At 45.1% G+C, this 17532-nt stretch overlaps 1 protein-coding gene across 6 annotated transcripts in view; it reads right to left on the bottom strand.

The window, feature by feature from the left end:
* Positions 1 to 17532, bottom strand: part of Zfat (zinc finger and AT-hook domain containing) — a 175582-nt gene that overhangs the window by 59390 nt on the left and 98660 nt on the right. For all 6 annotated transcript variants that reach the window (XR_013423768.1, XM_078016678.1, XM_078016677.1 and 3 more), the window contains one exon: positions 9209 to 9297. Coding sequence is in view for 5 of the 6 variants with exons in the window: in XM_078016678.1 (XP_077872804.1) it covers positions 9209 to 9297 (89 nt within the window). In the remaining variant the exon portion in view is untranslated. The remainder of the gene's footprint in view (positions 1 to 9208; positions 9298 to 17532) is intronic.

The raw sequence follows: 17532 nt of genomic DNA, 5'->3' as shown, positions 1-17532 counted from the left end.
GGGACCCCAAAACTACCTCAAGGTTCAACAACTCACTGAGAGAACTCACAGGATCCAATACATAATTTGTTAAAGCTAAAGAAGACAAAGCTAGATCAGTTAAGGGAGGAGATCCCTGGGGCACAGCCCGGGGAACCAGGTGCAAGCTGAGGGTCCTCTCCTAGAACAGTCCCATGGGACACACTGATTTCCCCAGCAGTGGGCAATGACAACACATATGAAGGTGCAACCAGAGGAGCTAACCAGAGGTTCACTGTCCAGGATTTTATTGGGGGCTGATCACGTGGGCACTCTCTGCCTTACATGCACCAAAATTCCAGACTTCTCAAAAGGCAAGTAGGTCTTCAGCATGAAACACCCTCCTGTACCACGTGGACAGAGGAAGCTCATCTTATCCATCAGAGTACTTGGAACTCTTGTGAAGTACAAGTTCCCAGACACCAGCCAAGGGCCAAGCTTGTAAGCAGGCCTCCCAAAGGAAAGCAGGCAGGAGGCCTGCACCACAACTCTTCTGCACAATCCCCACAGTAAGAACATTCACTCTTCCATGCCAAATGTTTACCTCAGCCTCTACTATTTTTCACACATAATATTTGGCATTCAATTAAGCATTCCAAGACATGGAAGGAATTGAGAAAATGTAACCTCAAATTAAGAAAAAGAGTCTCTATGAACTGATGCACAGATGGCCCAGATGTTGAAATTATTAGATCCAAACATTAAAATAACTGTGATAAAGGCTCTAGGAGAAAAGGGAAAACATGCATGAACAGATGAATAAATTTAGCAAAACAATAAAAACTATTAAAAAAGGAAAATACTAGGAATTTCAAACACTGAAAATGAATAATTCAGCTGATAGTTTTCATAGCAGCTCAAACATCAAAAGAAAAGGTAAATAACCTTGCAGAAAGGTCAACAGAAATCACTGCAGCACAAAGACAAGAATGAATGATTGTCTGAATGATGTGAGATAAGATCAGTTAAATGTATGGGATATTATTGTGCCAAGAAGAAAAGAGAGAACAAATTAAAATAGAGAAGGATTTAAAGAGAAAATGACAGAGAATGGTTCACCCAATAAAAGATATCAAACCACAGATCCAAGAGCTCAGCAAACCCCAAGTAAAGGAAACCACACTTGGACTCACTAACATTAATATAATGAAAACCAAAAAAAAAAGAAAAACCAGGAAAAACATCCAGAGAGAAAAGACCCTTTACACACAGGGGTATAAAAATAAAGGTTAGAAATACTGAAGGACAACAAGTAATGGAAAACATCTTCAGAGTGATGTTCCCCTAGAAATCTGCAATCATCAAAATTCTCTTTTAAAAGTAAAGCCATTTTCAAATAGGAAAATGTAAAGACAGTTTTAAACAAAAACTGAGGGAAGTGAACTGTGCACACCAGCGTTTAAGAAATGCTAGAGGAAGTTCTCCAAGCCAAAGGAACATGAAACAGGGAAGCCCAGGCCTAAAAGGGAAAAATGCAGAGCACCAGAAAGGATAAACGTGCAGGTAAATTCACATCTGCACTTATTAATTGTTTTAATTAAGTTCTAAAGCTTTATTTTTTCTAAGCTTTTAAAAATTATATTTTCATGGGTATGTTTGACACATCTCTAAAATACTTATTGATTAAGGCAAAAAACAACACTGTATTGAGGAGTTTATAACATAATATATTTGACAAGAGAAAAAACATAGGAGGAGAGTAATACGAACTAGAGTGATATTGTCCATGAAGAAGCATACTACAGGAAACTAGACTATGCTAAAATAAAGATAATGTAATCTTCACAGCTATCACAAAAGCACGCACGCGCACACGCACGCGTGTACACACACACACACACACACGCAGTTTGAATGTCAAAAATATCCCCCCAAAAAGACATTCAATACAACGTTTGACCAGGGCTCCTCAAAACTTCCAAGGTCATCAAAAGTGAAACTTTGAGAAACTTTCAAATGCAAACAGGACCTGAAATTACATGACAACTAATGTAATATGGTAGCCTACTGAGATCCAAAAGCAGAAAAAAAGATTAGGTAAGAACCAAAGAAACCTGAACAAAATATGGACTTTAGTTATTAACGACATCTTAATATTGGTTCATCAGTTGTTGAACCTACCATGTTTATATTAGATGGCAACAACAGGGGAAACTGGATGTGGGATATAGAAAAACACTCCTATGGCCTTCAAAACTTTTCTGTAACCCATAAACATTTAAAATAAAAAGTCAATACAGGAGATAAAATGGGATATGAAAAAATACGATTCACTCAAAAGAAGCCAGAAAAGAGGAGGGGGAAAAGACCTGACAGGACAGAGAAAATAAATAGCAAGATGGTACTGTTAAATTCAAACGTAAAATATGTTTATATCCAATTAAAGATAAGTGGATTAAGAGCTCTGAGTAAAAGGTAGTGATTATCAGACTAGTTACCCAGACACATACACAAGATTACACATGTGGGCACACACACAAGTAAGATGCCCTTCTACGCTGTTTATGAGAACACATTTCAAATGTAAATAACTAAACACGGCCTTTCTTCACCAAGTTCCAAATGCAGGGCAATGGCTATCAGACTGTGGCCCGTGGAGCCCCACATCTGGACCACATGGGAAGTGCGTGGGTAGAGGAAGCAGGCTGGGCCCTCCTGGGTTCAGAGGTTCAGAAGCCCTCATGCACACCTTTGCCAAAAGCCCGTAGTGATCCCAATGCTGACTAGAGCTGGAGGAGAGCCAGTGTGGTGGGAAAGGGGCCAGATGCCTTTAAGAAGAAGGCCCCCAGCACTATGCAGAGAGGGCAAGGTGAGGCTCCCCAGGACCTCCTCCAGGAGAGTGGCCTTGGCAGGGTGGAAGCCAAGTCTGCCTACAAGGAAGGGAGACACTCCTTCTGGGCAGCTTCCTCGGGGCAACTCCTCCTAAAACAGTCCTGGAAACACCCATATCATCATTCACATTTTCCAAAGGAGTCCGCTATTCAAAGGCAAAGAAACCCCAAAGGTCAGGTAGTAAGTTTGTAGGTAGCAGCATCCAGATTTTGACCCCAATCTGCCTAACTCCAAAGCCAACAACCCCAATAACTCTACAAAGTAAAATGGCATCAGTAGGTAAAGCAAATAAAGAGAAGAACTTAATATCTGGAAAATATTTAGTGTATTTTAAGCACAATTTAATCTCATCAAAAAGAATATGAACATGATCAGGCTGGTTTATACTTCTTGCTTCAAACTTCTTTTGGGAAATTGGAATAGTTTTAAAGAGACAGGGGAGGGAAAGAGGAGGCAACTTTCTCTGCTTGCCCACCAGGTACCATGTACTATATCATCTCCTCATAAAAATTATATTCCCTTTAATACCTCCAACTCCAGGAGACAGAGATCACCATCAGCACTTTTCAGATAATAAAACCTATAGAAAGAAGTTAAACACAGCCTGCAAGCGGCACAGCCAGGAACTGAACCTTATCTGGTTTTAAATCCTATGCTTTTCTAAGATCTCATTGCTCTGAGATTTTCAAATGCCAAACAGAATCTCACCAAAATTCTCACAGGCATTTTACCACTATCTCCATAGGATGAGATGAATGAGAACATATTTGATTTTGGGTAGTTTCTAGGATATCACTTTTACTTAAATGTTGCTGCTCTTAACTTAAAGTTATTGAATAGGTAAACATTCAATTCACATAGTTCAAAAATTATACACAGCTAGAAGGTCTTACACAGACCTGTCCTTCCATCTACCCAGTTTCAACCTTCATCTGTTTTTTTCCTCTGCCCCACCCTCACCCCACTCCCAGGTGCTGGGATGAACATTGACACAAATGTTTGTTTATTTATAAATTCTTGTAAAGCCTTTAAAGCAACATGAGTAATACAACACAGTTTTTCCCTTTTTAATCTTCCTTTTTTGTACTTCATTATATATGATAAATGTCTTTGTATAAAATAAGCACAGTGCTTTGGTACTCTATTTTAGTGGCTGCAAGCCTATTAGTGTATGGATGCCCCATTTCTATTTAGCCCTTACCCTAGCCTAGGCGTTTCAGTTGTTTCCACTGACTAGCCCTGCGTAGTTATCATATCTATATATGCATAACCATACGTAGTTATCATATCTATATATGCATAACCACACAGTTATGTATTTCTCAAATCTGCTACTTGTATCTGTAGAAGATAAATTCTTACAAGTGTCAATGCTAAATCAGGCTATATGAATTTGCAATCTTGAGAGATTCTGCCAAACTGACCTCCACAGAGGCATGGCCATTTTCAGTTGTAGGCCATTTACAGAGCTATCAGCTATGTATGAAAAGAGCCTATTCCTCAAAGGTCTCATCAATAGAGGGTGCTCTCAAAGTTCTGAATGTTAGCCAATCCAAGGAAAAAATAAAATTTAGTAAAAAGAAAAATAAAACCGCACTATCAGTGAAGCTGGATGTTTCATCATGTAGCCAAGAGCTATTTCCTTCTTGGTGACCTATGCTTTTCCCACCTTCTGCTTATACAAGACAACCATTCAAATCAGCAAGACACATAAAGCCAACACCACAGGAAAATAAGAATAAGTCCAGCTGTTCAATACTTTCTTCTTGGCTTTTGAAAAGTATTATCTTAAAATACCATTCTCAGACTGATACCTAACAAGTATGCTAAAAGTAATCTAGCCATTTCCTGGAATGAATGAGCTAATCAATCAAGCTCCCAAGCAACCCCATGAGGGAGGCAGAGTGACCCAAACCAGCTGAAATGGCCCCGTGAAGAAGCATTCTGTGTGGGCTGTGATACAAGCCGACCTGGCAAGCGTCTGTTTCTCTCCTTCCTGCCTCCCACCCCCCTCTCTTTGTACCTGCTCCCCAACCTCAATGTCTCTCATGACCAGAAAGAAAATAGCACAACTATTTTTTTCAGAATCAATAATTACAATCCAGCCTCACAAGTGAATAGAAGATAAAATGAACCCTCAAATTTAGTTTGTAATGACATATACATGGTAGCAAAAAGAAGCATATCCTCTTTAATTGAAAAGATAAAGCTTTACTTAAAGCAGGCACTTTTCACTTTTGTGCAAGGCGACTGTCACTGCCTCAACCAGCTCTGTCACTGAGAACATTCCTCTCAACCGTCATGGGCCATGAGAGCCTAGCAGAGAGAAGGTGAGAACCCCAAAAGCAGTCCCCCTCTATCGCTCACACCACCTTACAGAACAGCTTGCAGACTCATTTATCAACAAGAAAGCAAGGAGTCGAAGAGCTCCACAGAAGGAAAAGGCCATTTCTCTTTAAAGATCCCTGGCCCAGCAGCAGTCCATCTTGCCCAATATCTTCTCTGGCCCTTCTCTAAGACTGAAAGTGTTAGCTCCACCCTAGGGAACACATTTTAATTGCAGCTGCAAGAAGTTCCTGCTAACACCTTTACTGTTTATAAATTCCAGTGATTTAAGGGGCTTCATTCTGTGTTTCATAGCCCTTTAGATTTTAGGATCACACAGAAATGCTTTCAGTCTGAACATATCCAGTGCAGGGTTAGTCCTAACAGAAAAACCAGAAACAACCAAAGTATGGAAATGAGGAGCATGGTTAACTGTGAGACTTACTCTTAAGCAGCCATTAAAAGTAGTTTCTAAATGTTTTTAGAAATGCCTGTGAGATGATGGTGAAATGAACAATACAATTAATAGTCCAGCCTTGTCTTTGGGAGATTACTCGACCTGACTCTGAGGTCAAGTATTCTTAGCAAACCTGCTGGACACTCAGCCAGCCACCTTCTCCAGCAGAGCTTTATCAGGATATCAAGCTGATGCTGTGATCTCCAGCAGAAAGAATCTGCATGCACTATATAACCTCAGCCACATCCAAAACATGCATTTAAGAAGTCTATAAGGAAAGAAATCAACAAACATTTTCAAAATCATCTTCAGTGAACATATAGAATGGAATCCTAATTAGAGTAAGTTATACTCCATATACGTATGTCAAAATGCACTCTACTGTCATGTATGCCTAAAAGAATAAAATAAACATAAAAACATGTCACAAACTATACACTGCAAATTATATATCTATATCTAGAAAAGCTAATTGGTTTCATCTTATAAACCAAGTACAGTATATCAGTATCTAAGGATGCTGAGGCCAAAGAAACTTGATTTGTTAGTAATGTTTAATACTGTCGTGGAATATGTATGCATGTTGTTATGATTTGAGTCTGGAAAGCATCTCAAAGTCTCGTGTGTTTTTGAAGGCTTGGTCCCCAGTGTAGCAATATTCCAAGGTGAGGCTTTTGGGAAGTCCCTGGATCATGAGGGTTCCAGCCTCATCACTGAATTAACCCTCTGATGGCTTCATACTTTGAAAGGACTACTGGGAGGAGATGAAAACTGAGGGAGGTGGGACCTAACTGAAGGGAGTGGGTCCTTGGGCATGCCATTGGGGACTGTATTTTGTCCCCAGATCCTCCTCCTGCCCTCCCTCCCTCTCTGCTTCACCATGGCATGAGCAGCTCTGCTCCATCACACCCATCTTGCCATGTTCTATCTCACCCCCAGCCCAGAGCAATGGGGTCAAGAGCCAAATACCAAAACTTCCTAAACTGAGCCAAAGTACATCTATCCTCATTTAAGGTGATTTCTTCAGGTACTTCATTACAGTCATCAAGAGCTAACACAATACCATGTATTTCCTGACCTCGATGAAAATGTTCTATGATAAAGTAGATGTGAAAGGAAAAAATGTGGAGGAATATCATTGGCAGAATAGTACCCCTCCAAAGACGTCTACGTCTCAATCCCTGAAACCTATGAACAGGGAACCTTGCATGGAAAAGAGTAATTAACACTGTGGGTGGAATACGGTTTTTAATCATCTGTCTTAAGATGGGGACACTACCCTGGGCATGTGAGTGGGCCCAGTGTCATTACAGGGTCTTCGCCGTAGCAGAGACGAATTGGAGAAGACATGCCGAGACATGCTGTGTTGCCAGCTTGAAAGAGGAAGGGGCCACACGCTGAGGAAAGCAAGTGGCCTGTAGAAGCAAGGGAGCAAGTGAATGGCTCTACTCCTGGAGCAGCCAGAGGAAAACACAGCCTGCCAATACCTTTACTCCATCTTAGTGAGATGCTGGTGAGACTTCTAAATTACAGGACTGTGCGATAGTAAGTGTGTACTGTCCTAAACCACTAAACTGGTGGTAATTTATTATAGCAGCCAAAGGAAGCTAATATAGGGGTGGGAAGGAGAGAAGACAGGGAAAGAAAAATAGCCACTGTGTGGAATGAGGTGCTCCACATGGAGCAATTTCATTTGTCATGTTAAACCTGATTAACTGGGAAACACCACCTAAACCAACCAGCACAGGAAAGTTCCCTGACTTACAGGGTGAAGGGATCAAGGACGGCTTCAGTATTCCTCACTCAGGCCTAAGTCTTCCCAGAATTAGCTCAGCCATAGCAGCTCCAGGCCCAGTATATTGTACACCAACTGTCTGACAGCAGTTGAACTTAACTAAAACCATCTCCAAATCCTCCTCCTCTGCACGTGAACCAAAGGATCCACAATCGTGGAAAGAAAACAATCAGGTTTTCATGGCAGAAACACTGCTTCAGCTGGGTCTGGTCAGGAAAGAGAAATGTCCACACTGAAAACCATGGCCTGGAAGCCAAGCCTGCCAATGCTGAGCAGCTGTGGCAGTAACTGATTCTGCTGGGTAGCAACGGCTGTCTTGGTTCTCTACTTTCTAGCTAATAACTTCACTAATCCAGAAAAGCTGGGGTCTCCCAAAGAAACACACCTTGGAGCTGTGAAATGTGAAATAAAACTCTTAATTTTCTTGTATACAAATTATGCATAACACTAAAGACCTTCCCCAATTTAGACACTGCAACACTCCCCCAGATGTCACGTGAGTCCTTCCTAAGAACCCGTGTTCATTATAGATGTCAAAAGCAGCTACATAAGCAACAGGCTGCAATGGCCTTCCCGTTTCTAGTTCTCTCCCCCTTTCCAGGCACAAATAACTGAGAAGATGCAAGAAGAAGAGCAAGGACCACAGTGAGAGATGAAGGCCAATGCCAGCCCCTTCACTGCTGGGTTTTGAAAGCATATCATCCCTTCACCCTGAGCCACTTAACTTCTTCAACTCTAAAAGGAGAAAGCATGAGAATTCATGTCTCACAGGTAGCTCTGAGCGTGGCATGGGTTTGCTGCTGGGAAGGGTCCTTGTCACTTCACAAGTGGAGAGCATGGGTGAGTCAATGTGACAATGGCCACTTCGTATGAGGAGATGTGTATGACAGAAAAGAATAAGGGTCACTAGTTGATTTCTGTTGTTCAGGTTCTTCATTTCTCCAACAGGGTGACAGTACCTACATGGGGAAGATCTGAGTGGCCAGACATTTAGCTCCTGGCATAGTAGTAGCATATAAGAGATGCTCAATAAATGCAAACTGTGAGCGTGGTGACCCCCGGTCCCTTCCACACCTTAGATTCTCTGGGATTTCACAGTAGACACCATTTCAAAAATCATGTTAGAGCAACACATTTGCAGATCCTGATGAGGCCATGTCCCCCTGTGTAGACCACCAGAAGGAGTAGCAGCAGAAGGGACTTTAAGGGTGATGTTGCCCTAAGTGATGAGCAGACAATTTTAGAGAAGGAATCACTGGACCACAATTCTGATGCTCAGTAATTGCACCGTGAGCAGTGAACACGTGGATACTGTGGCCTATATTAAGGAAATGTCATTTGGAGATAATAAAAGAATACAGAAGGCAATCATCTCCGAAGCCCTGCCATATGCTGGTCAATGGAGGGCTATGCCTCTTGTTCTCAAACGTCCCAACAGCTGGGTCTCATCACACCTGTTTCACCAGGTGATACACTTACAGTAGTAATTCAGATCTGAAGACACAAATATGTATCCCTAAAGCTGCACTCTCTCCTCTAAATCACTGTTTTTTGTTTTTATGGTAAAAATGGGCCTTGTCTTCTGTTTGCATCCTTTTACACACTATTCCTTGTCTTGGAAGAGAGAAATGCCACAACTTCCAGAAAGAGAGCATGGAGGAAACCGAGGCATTCCCTGGACTCCGTGTGTGACAGCTAAGGGGCCTGAAAAGCAAAGGTGATGCCCCAAAGCAGTCATTTCCAGCCAGCACCTCCACCTCACCTCCCCCACGTCCCCTTACCTTGAAGGAGGCGTGCTGCTCCATGTGCCGCAGCAGCTGAGGCTTCTGGGCTGCCGTGTAGTCACACACTGTGCACTTGAACTGCTTCCCTGGAAAGAAGCGGAGGACAAGGTGAGGACCAGGCCGGCAGCCCCTGTATGTGAATGAGGGCCAGGCATGGAACCGGGTACATGCAGTGTCCCTTGCCACGTGGGAGCCAGCATCTCAGGTGGGGACAGGAAGGAAGTGTACAGATGCAACGCAGGATGCTCAGTCTTCGACAGGTGGGACTGGAAAGGAGCCCGCCACTGCAGAAGGAACAGCCAGGTCCACCAGGAACTTCCCAACCCCCACATCGACACTCAGCAGGCTCCTAAAGAAAGAGCAGGGTGTGCCCAGCCACCTGGAGAAAGGGCAGAGAGGAGGAGGGGTACACACAGGTGAAAGCTATAAGTCAAGAAAATGGAGCAGCTGGATCTTCCTCTGGAACCCTGAGGGTGGGGTCTGCAGGAAGTCAAAAGCTGAGCCTGGGTTTAGGGGCTAGAATGTCAAGGGCCTGAGTATCTCACTCAGGAACTCAGATGGGATCCTGAGAATCAGAGGAAGCTGCAGAATGGCATTCTTCAAGCAGCAAGCTTTGTGTCACAGAACTGCTAAAGCTGCTAGGAGTGTAAACAGCGTTGTTGGGGGAATGCTAGAAAGAAGACTACAGAGAGTATAAAGCACTGCTCTCTCGGGAAGATTAATGTTTCAGCGATATTTAAATATTCAATAATGGGATGAACAGGCCAACATGTAAAACAAATTAATGGATATATACAGGGCATACTAAATTATTTGTTCCTGATTAGTGTAAATAAAATCTCCATTTGCAACAATAAAATGCATGCAACCAAACAGAAATATGTCCTACTTCCCATAGCAATAAACCGTTCACCATCAGCTTCCCAAGGTGCAAGCATCCTGGGAACACAGCTATCTCCCTGCAGCATGGCTCCCAGCAACACTGGCTCTTCTGAGCATTCTCCTCTTCGCCCCCTCAGGCCAGCTGTGTGGCTGCCTACAGCTGCAAACTCTGTGCTCTCCAGCTGCGCACCCCTGAATCCAACCAAAACTGTCTGCTGCCAGCAGCAGGCTGCAAACCCCATTCTCACCAAGGTAACCACTGAGCTCCAGGAGGCCCAGCCCGTGGTGGATTTTTCAGCTCTACTGAGTGTGACTGCTGTCAGTCCATGCTCCGGAAATCTCTTTGGACCCATGACACTCCACCTCTCTGGGGCTCTGACTATTCATTCTGAGTATTTTTGAGGTGGTTCCTGTCCACTTTCTTTTACACCATGATGTTCCACAGTGTTCCAGCCGCACAACTATTCTTTTCATTCAGCAAGCATCCTTGCATATGACTGTCCCCCACAGGTTTTTATAATCCTTTGATGCCAAAGTCTACACTACTCTGATCTCTTCCCCAAACCTGAGACTTAAGTATCCAACTCTACTGACTTGCTCCAAACATCCTGAGGTAGACTTGTTATCTTCCTCACCAGATAGGCTCCAGCTCCAGTCCTCCTAGTTCAGCACCCACATGACCACCAAGTCAGATACCTGGTGGCATTTTTCAGCATTGTTATGGCCCTAACTTTCACTGTATGTATTTATTTTTTTCAGCATCTGATTTCATATCCTAACTACTCGACATGTCTTGTCTATTTCTGTTTCTATACCTTCACATTGGTTTGGATCCTCCTCATTCCTTTCCTAGACAATCGCAAGAGCCCCTAAGCTGGTGTCTTTGCCTTTGTGAGACCTTCCCATCGATCCACCATCCAGCCATCCACTATCCATCATCCACCACACATAACCAGCAACAGGCCCAAATGCAGAACAGCTCAAGTTCCAGAGCACAACACAGAAGGTCCTCCAGAATCAGAACTAACCCCCTCTTTCTGTGACCTCCTCTTGTGCCTGTCCCCTCTGTAAATGAGCTTGGTTAACACAGCTACTTCACCTCTCATAACTATATGCCTACCTCTGCGGTCTCGGACCCCTGAGATTTTGCTGACATTTTCCATGGCTGGGAAGCAGTCTTTCAGCATCAGGCCATTCTTTACTTTAACTCAAAACTCAATTTGAACAACATCTCTCTAGCAAAGATGTGTCTGGCCAAAAGCCAGCCCCTACACACCAGCTATATACCTCAGTCTAGGTCTCCTTATACAGCACTATAACCACCCGCTTACAATTCAGGGGCTGCCATAAACTGCCCACAGGCAGGAACCATGTTTTGCTCATCTTGGTGACCCCAGGACTTGTGTGCATGCAAGACTGGACATATCCATGCATTTTACTAAGCTAAACTGGGCAAGGAACAAAGAGGAAAGTTTGTGCATCTTGCATGAATAAACACCCTTGATAAAAGCAGGGGGGTAAATTCCAAAATCCAAATGGTATAAACATCAATACCATAATTGTACCTATCATTCCAGGTACAAATTAGACTTTACTGATTCTCCACGTCCAAACGTGGGAAAAATTTGCACATGTAAAGCATGTTATCATCAGAGAGCAACTGAAACCTTCTCTTAAATACAGTGTCCTTTCTTTCTTACACATAAGGCCACACACTTCTACACGTCATCAGTATAACCTCATTCACACACACTTCTCTACTGATACATGAATCACCATGTAAATACGCCATCCCTGTGCCAGGCAGCCTGAGGAAAGTGGTATTTGGATCCTTCACCACCACAGTGAGTGGAGGAAAGTGGAAGAACCATTCTCAGAGGTGATAAATATTTTGTCACTCATAATCACTCAGATCAAAGAGTAAAAGATCAAGTGCTAAAAAAGGAGACTGGAAATGCGTAAATGGAGCTGCCTCGCTCGAGATCAGGAGTCAGCCTGGCCGATATACGATTCTCCAAGCTCTGCAGCAGGCAGGAAAGAAGAGTGCTCCTAAGAGGAGGAGCCTCAACACTGCCAATGTTTTCAGCAACTCCCGACAGCCCTGATCAAACAGGCCTGGGAGAGCATTTGACATGATCTGCTGCTGCCTAATTAAAATAATGGAATGCAGGTTCATGACTAGTCGTAAAGGAGAGATGCCGTGAGATTATCAGGTTGCACTCTTATCAAGAGACTCCTGAGAATACAGGAAAGTAGACAGGAAAAATTAGCATTTACTACGGCTTCAGTGACCTCAAAGGGCAACAGATGAATATCACATGCCTGTGGATGCAAGTCACATAGCATCGCAACAAAAAAAAATAATTATAAAAAAGAAACAGAGACTAATTTTAAAAAATCACTCACTTTTCACACATTGTACCTGGCTAGTTCTACCTACTGACCTCCTGGGCACTGTGAACACTGCCAGCCCATGACACACACAGTCTAACTGTGCACCCAAGTCTGCGAATCAGGGAGCACTGCCCACCAATGGTGCTAATGGTTAAGGAACTAGGATCAAAAACCTGAACAACTTGCCAGGTCACAAAGTGGTAGGTGGCAGAGCCCAGATTTAAACCTTGGTCTATTCGACTGCAAAAAATCCTGTTGAGAGTCACACAGTCCTTTCAGCTAATGTTGGTGCCTTACAACTTCCCCAAGGCAAGAAACAATTTACACCAGTGTCACAGTTTGAATGTGAGGTATCCCCCACTCAAAGCTCCTGTTAATGCAGAAATGTTCTGAGGTAAAATGATGCATAATGAGAGCTGTGACCTCTTCAGTCCACAGATGTCTGAATAGGTTCATTGGGCGGTAGCTGGAGGCAGGTGGGGCAGAGCTGGAGCAGGTGGGTCACTGGGGCTACCCTGGCAGGGCTCATCTTCCCTGGGCCCCTTTCCACAACCCCTCTGCTTCCCAGCTGCCTCACCTTGGGCCTAGACCAGTACAGCTGATTGCCTACGGAGACCTTCAAAATCATGAGCCCAAACTAAATTTTCCCTCAAGTTGCTCCTGGTCATGGTAATAAAAAGCTGCCCAAAACAACCTGCAACGGGCACACTGGTGCCACTCTCACACAACGTGGCTTATTGCACAGAACAGCTGTCCACTCAAAAGGGCCACCTGAGGGGTCAGTGGCAGGGGATGTAAGTGCTCTGTCTGGCTTTGTCCAGCTCACCCTGTATGACCCTGGGCTCATTCTTCTTTGCTACGCAGAGACCTCGTCAGAAAAAAGCAGGGAGTCAACACTGCCTGGTAGGAGGATGGCCATAGGCACGGGTCCTGGACACCTGAAAGTAAGGCAGCCCCTGAAGTAAGGCCAGGTGTGTATAGGGGACGGAGCAGCAGTCCCTCCCCATGGTGGCCACCAGGACCACTTGGCAGTGCCCTGTGCCTTTAACTCCCTTTCACATTCTTGGAGACGATCAGAAGATTCAGTTCTAATTAGGCCAGCTAAAGCTCAAAGATGGAGACAGCAGGAGGCAATGCCTGTAAAGCCAGCCGGGTACCCAAGAGCTGAGGAGGCCCCATCTCCAGAGCAGAGCCCTCAGCTAGCCCTGCTGGAGGGCCCTGGAGGTGGACATGCTCCCGCTCCGCTCCTGGGCACAGCTCGCAGCACCACGGCCACGGCCACCACCACCGCAGGCCTGTGCTGGCTGTTCCCAGTGCCCAGGACCCCCCCACAGGTCCCCCATGGTCTGCTGCTCTGCTCCCCAGGTCTTCACTGGAATGCCACCTTCCTTCCCACCGCATCCCCTCAGAGCCATCCCCATCCCCCCATCCTCCCTTACTGAGGCATTTCTTCCATTTTTGACCTATATAGTTCTATATTGAAACTGAATCATTTCACATTTTCACTTCATATCTCAATTTCTCTACATTTGAGATATTTTCCTATTTCCCTTGTAATACAGCATTTTTATTGATCTGTATCATGTTTATCATCCGTCTCACTCACTGGAATTTTAGCTCATGACAGGTTTGTTTTGCTTGCTGGTCGGTGCTGCCCACAGCTATGCAGAGGCTGCGCATGGCCCCCGGCTGGTCTGGCTAGTGCCCTCACAAGGTGTGGGCACTGTGGGGCAAGGACTGTGCACTTCTCCAGGAAGTAGGTGCGAAGGGTGAGGCAGGCTGGTGAACGTTACGGGAGCGCCCCCCATCAAGAATCTCCATGTTCCCCCTCCCGCCACCAACACGGTGTTGGTGGGTGTCACTGGCCCTGCCACCATCCACCACTCCAGCCACAGATATCAGACCACAGTAGACAAATGAGCCAAGCTGACCAGGCGCAGAAACTGTCCAGAGGTGAAGCCCACAGTCAGGAGCCAGTGGTCCTTTCACTCTGTGGACCAAACAAGAGGACAAGCCAGTCTGCAGGAGGGGTGAGGAGAGACGGCAGAGAGAGACAGAAAGGATGTCAAGAGGAAACAGCAGCAGAAATGGGCAAGGTGGTAGAACGGATGGCCACCCGGATGGCTGTGCTCATTCCTAGCCAGCATCGCTGAGTGGTCACTGCGTGCCAGGACCACACCTGCCCCTGGCAGATGAGAGGGGACAGGAGCACAAAGCCCTCGCCCTCATGGAGTTTATCACCTAAATGTGAAGCAGCAAGTGTGCCAACATAACTCAGAATCCCCACCCATGACCAAGGGCACGGACTGGTGTGGAGGATGAGGGCGCAGGACGAGGTGTGCCCCCGGACAAGCTGGTCAGGGGCCCCTGAGAGGAAGGGATATTTAGCTGAAATGCACTGACAGGATGCAAGACAGGTTTGGAAAGCAGATGCCACAAACATGAAGACCCAGAGTCCATAAGGCCACCAGGACCTTCACAGTACGTGCCTCCTGGCCACTCCAGCTCCTTAAACAGCTTCTGCCAACCAGCCAAGAGAACTCCATCAAGCACAGTGGCTGAAGCAGCCAGAGAAGACAAGAGCACAGGACACACAACTCAAGCAGACAGAAAAAGGCAAGACCAAGCAGCTGCCTCAAGAGGCAATAACATCAGAGTTAACCCATCAGAAGAAGCTCCAGTGACAGAACAGAGCCACACAACACAATGAACGCAGGCTACTGTGCTTGATGAACAGGAGCTCACCCAGCCTTTATACCACCTGCAGGACTTTAGAGTTCCAAATAAATACACGTTCTAACACGGTAAGACTAGATACCCAGAAAACTTTAAAAATCAAGTATTTTTAGTAACATGAGGTCTTAAAAATCAAAGTTTAGATGGGAAACTTCAAGATCTCTGAAATGTGTTTTTGAAAAGTAAATTGGTGGTGCAACACAGTTACAACTGCCAAAGCAGAACATCCACCTGCTCCTGGGAGTGTGTCCCAAGGAAGGAATCCAAAAGAAGGAAAAGTTAATATACAAAAAAGTCCCCTCTAAGTTATACTAATGAGGGTATGGGGAGAAAACAACATTTTATCCAAAAGTAAGGAGATGGTTTAAGTTACTCATGGACTACTACCTTAAAGCAACATTGTATAGAGCCTAAACTTGTGATTTTCGGACTATACAGCTAAAGCCTAGCTTCAGTATTAACCTCAGGCGACAAGAATGATATTTAGCCCTCATCATAGTTGTATAGTCATTGCCTCTGAATGTGAATAAAGGATTGTAAAGGCTTGCTCACACGTGAGGTTTGCCAGCAGGATGGGTGCTTATGTCTACTGTCTGTGCTCTAATGGAACAGCATTCCAGATCATGAGCACCCATCTTGGCAGGCCAGGGTGCGCACCCGCACTGAACGCAGGCAATAAGACAGGTCTTTCAAGGCAATGGCTCCAGTGGTTCCTGAACTTGAAGGTTCATGTGCTCGCTTGCTTGCAAGGGTTGGGCCTGTTTCCCAGGGCTTTGTCTGTCCGGTTTCTTGGCCTAACCATGAATGATGTCTGGAGTGGTCAGTCTTATTTGGTGAGGCAGAATCTAACTTTTGTAAGTGATCACAAGTGACCCTGAACCAAGTCTTGCCAGTCAGGAGGACAACACAAGCTGAGACACCCCTATCTCGAGGAGCACTCCTGTGGAAAGCAGCCAGGCTCACTGAGGAAAGAGTGCCCTGGCAAGAAAAAGCTGTATGAGAACAAAGCTTTCTCGGTCTCTAACCACAGAATTAATCATCTCAGATGCTTGTGAAATCCATGTCATTTGACCCAGAGGCCCAGAGGATGTTAAAGTCCAATTCACAACAACTTAGACAAACCTTACAAACATAATGTTAAAAGGAAGAAGCCAAGCCCCAAACAACATACATCACATGGGTCAGTTTATGCAAAGTTCACAGAAAGGCAAGGCCCAGGGACGGTGCTAGCACTCAGAGCAGAATCCTCCAGAAAGGCAGGCGCTACTTTGCACGGGTTGTCCTAGGCTGTGGTCATTATTGGTCATACTATGTTGAGATGTACACTTATAAATCAGCACTTCTGTGTACCATATGATATTTCCATTTTAAAAAGGTAAAAGTAATGACAACACAACAGGCCACCTTCCCCCAGAAGGTGCTCAGAGACTGGCACCAAAATTCATCCAAGGAAGGAAAGATTTGTTGTGGAGTTCAAAGATAAAGTCTGAGGACTGCATGACAGTTTGTAGATTACTCAGGCTGCTGTCGGAGGTGGAAAGAAAAAGAATACGCTCAGCATGACATAGCCTGTGGTTTTCAGTCAGGTCCCTCTGAGTGTCCAGGTGGCTCAGGTGTCCTCTGCAGGTGCTGCAGCTGCTGCTGAAATATGGCCTTCACCAGCAGCTCCAATCTCCCTCAAAAATGTGTGGCCCCTCAAAGGTGGGGCTGCTTCTCCTCTACTTCTGTTCTCTCTCAAAAAGACATGACCCATCTGTGCAGAGCCTCTGCTTTCAAGTTTTATTTTGGAAGCAGCCCCCTCCCTCATCTAACGTGAACTCCTCAGCCTTGTCCTGTACACAGCAAGCTGAGGAGCATACCCAGCCTCGGACCTCCTAGGCACTGCCTGGGCTGGCAAGCGGAAGCTGGCCAAATTGAGTGTCTCCAGACAGCAAAAAGAGCACAGGATCCTGAGTCCCATCATCCTGCGCTCTGCCTCTTGCTTAGGTCTTACTCGGGGACAGTTATTCAGACTGCCCTCTGAGGACAGGGCTGAGAGGGTTTCGGAGGTAGGAAGAGAGAAAGAAGGAATGGAAATACATACTATCCTGCGCTGGGTTAGATAAAGAGAGGCACAACAGACCCAAGGGAACCAAGGTCATCCTGCCATGAGTTGTCGTGGACTGGCCACAACAGGGGCACTGTGGCAGGGGCCAGCAGAGCATCTGTTTCACTTATGTCCAGGCTCCATCTGGATCATCTCCAAGTAGAAGCAAAACCCAAAAGAACCTGCATTAGCCTGGAACTCCAGAGTTGTACCCACATGGGAC

The sequence above is a fragment of the Ictidomys tridecemlineatus genome, chromosome 7 (genome assembly GCF_052094955.1).
Source record: "Ictidomys tridecemlineatus isolate mIctTri1 chromosome 7, mIctTri1.hap1, whole genome shotgun sequence".
NCBI lineage: Eukaryota > Metazoa > Chordata > Mammalia > Rodentia > Sciuridae > Ictidomys > Ictidomys tridecemlineatus.
This window is presented reverse-complemented; position numbering and strand designations above follow the sequence as displayed.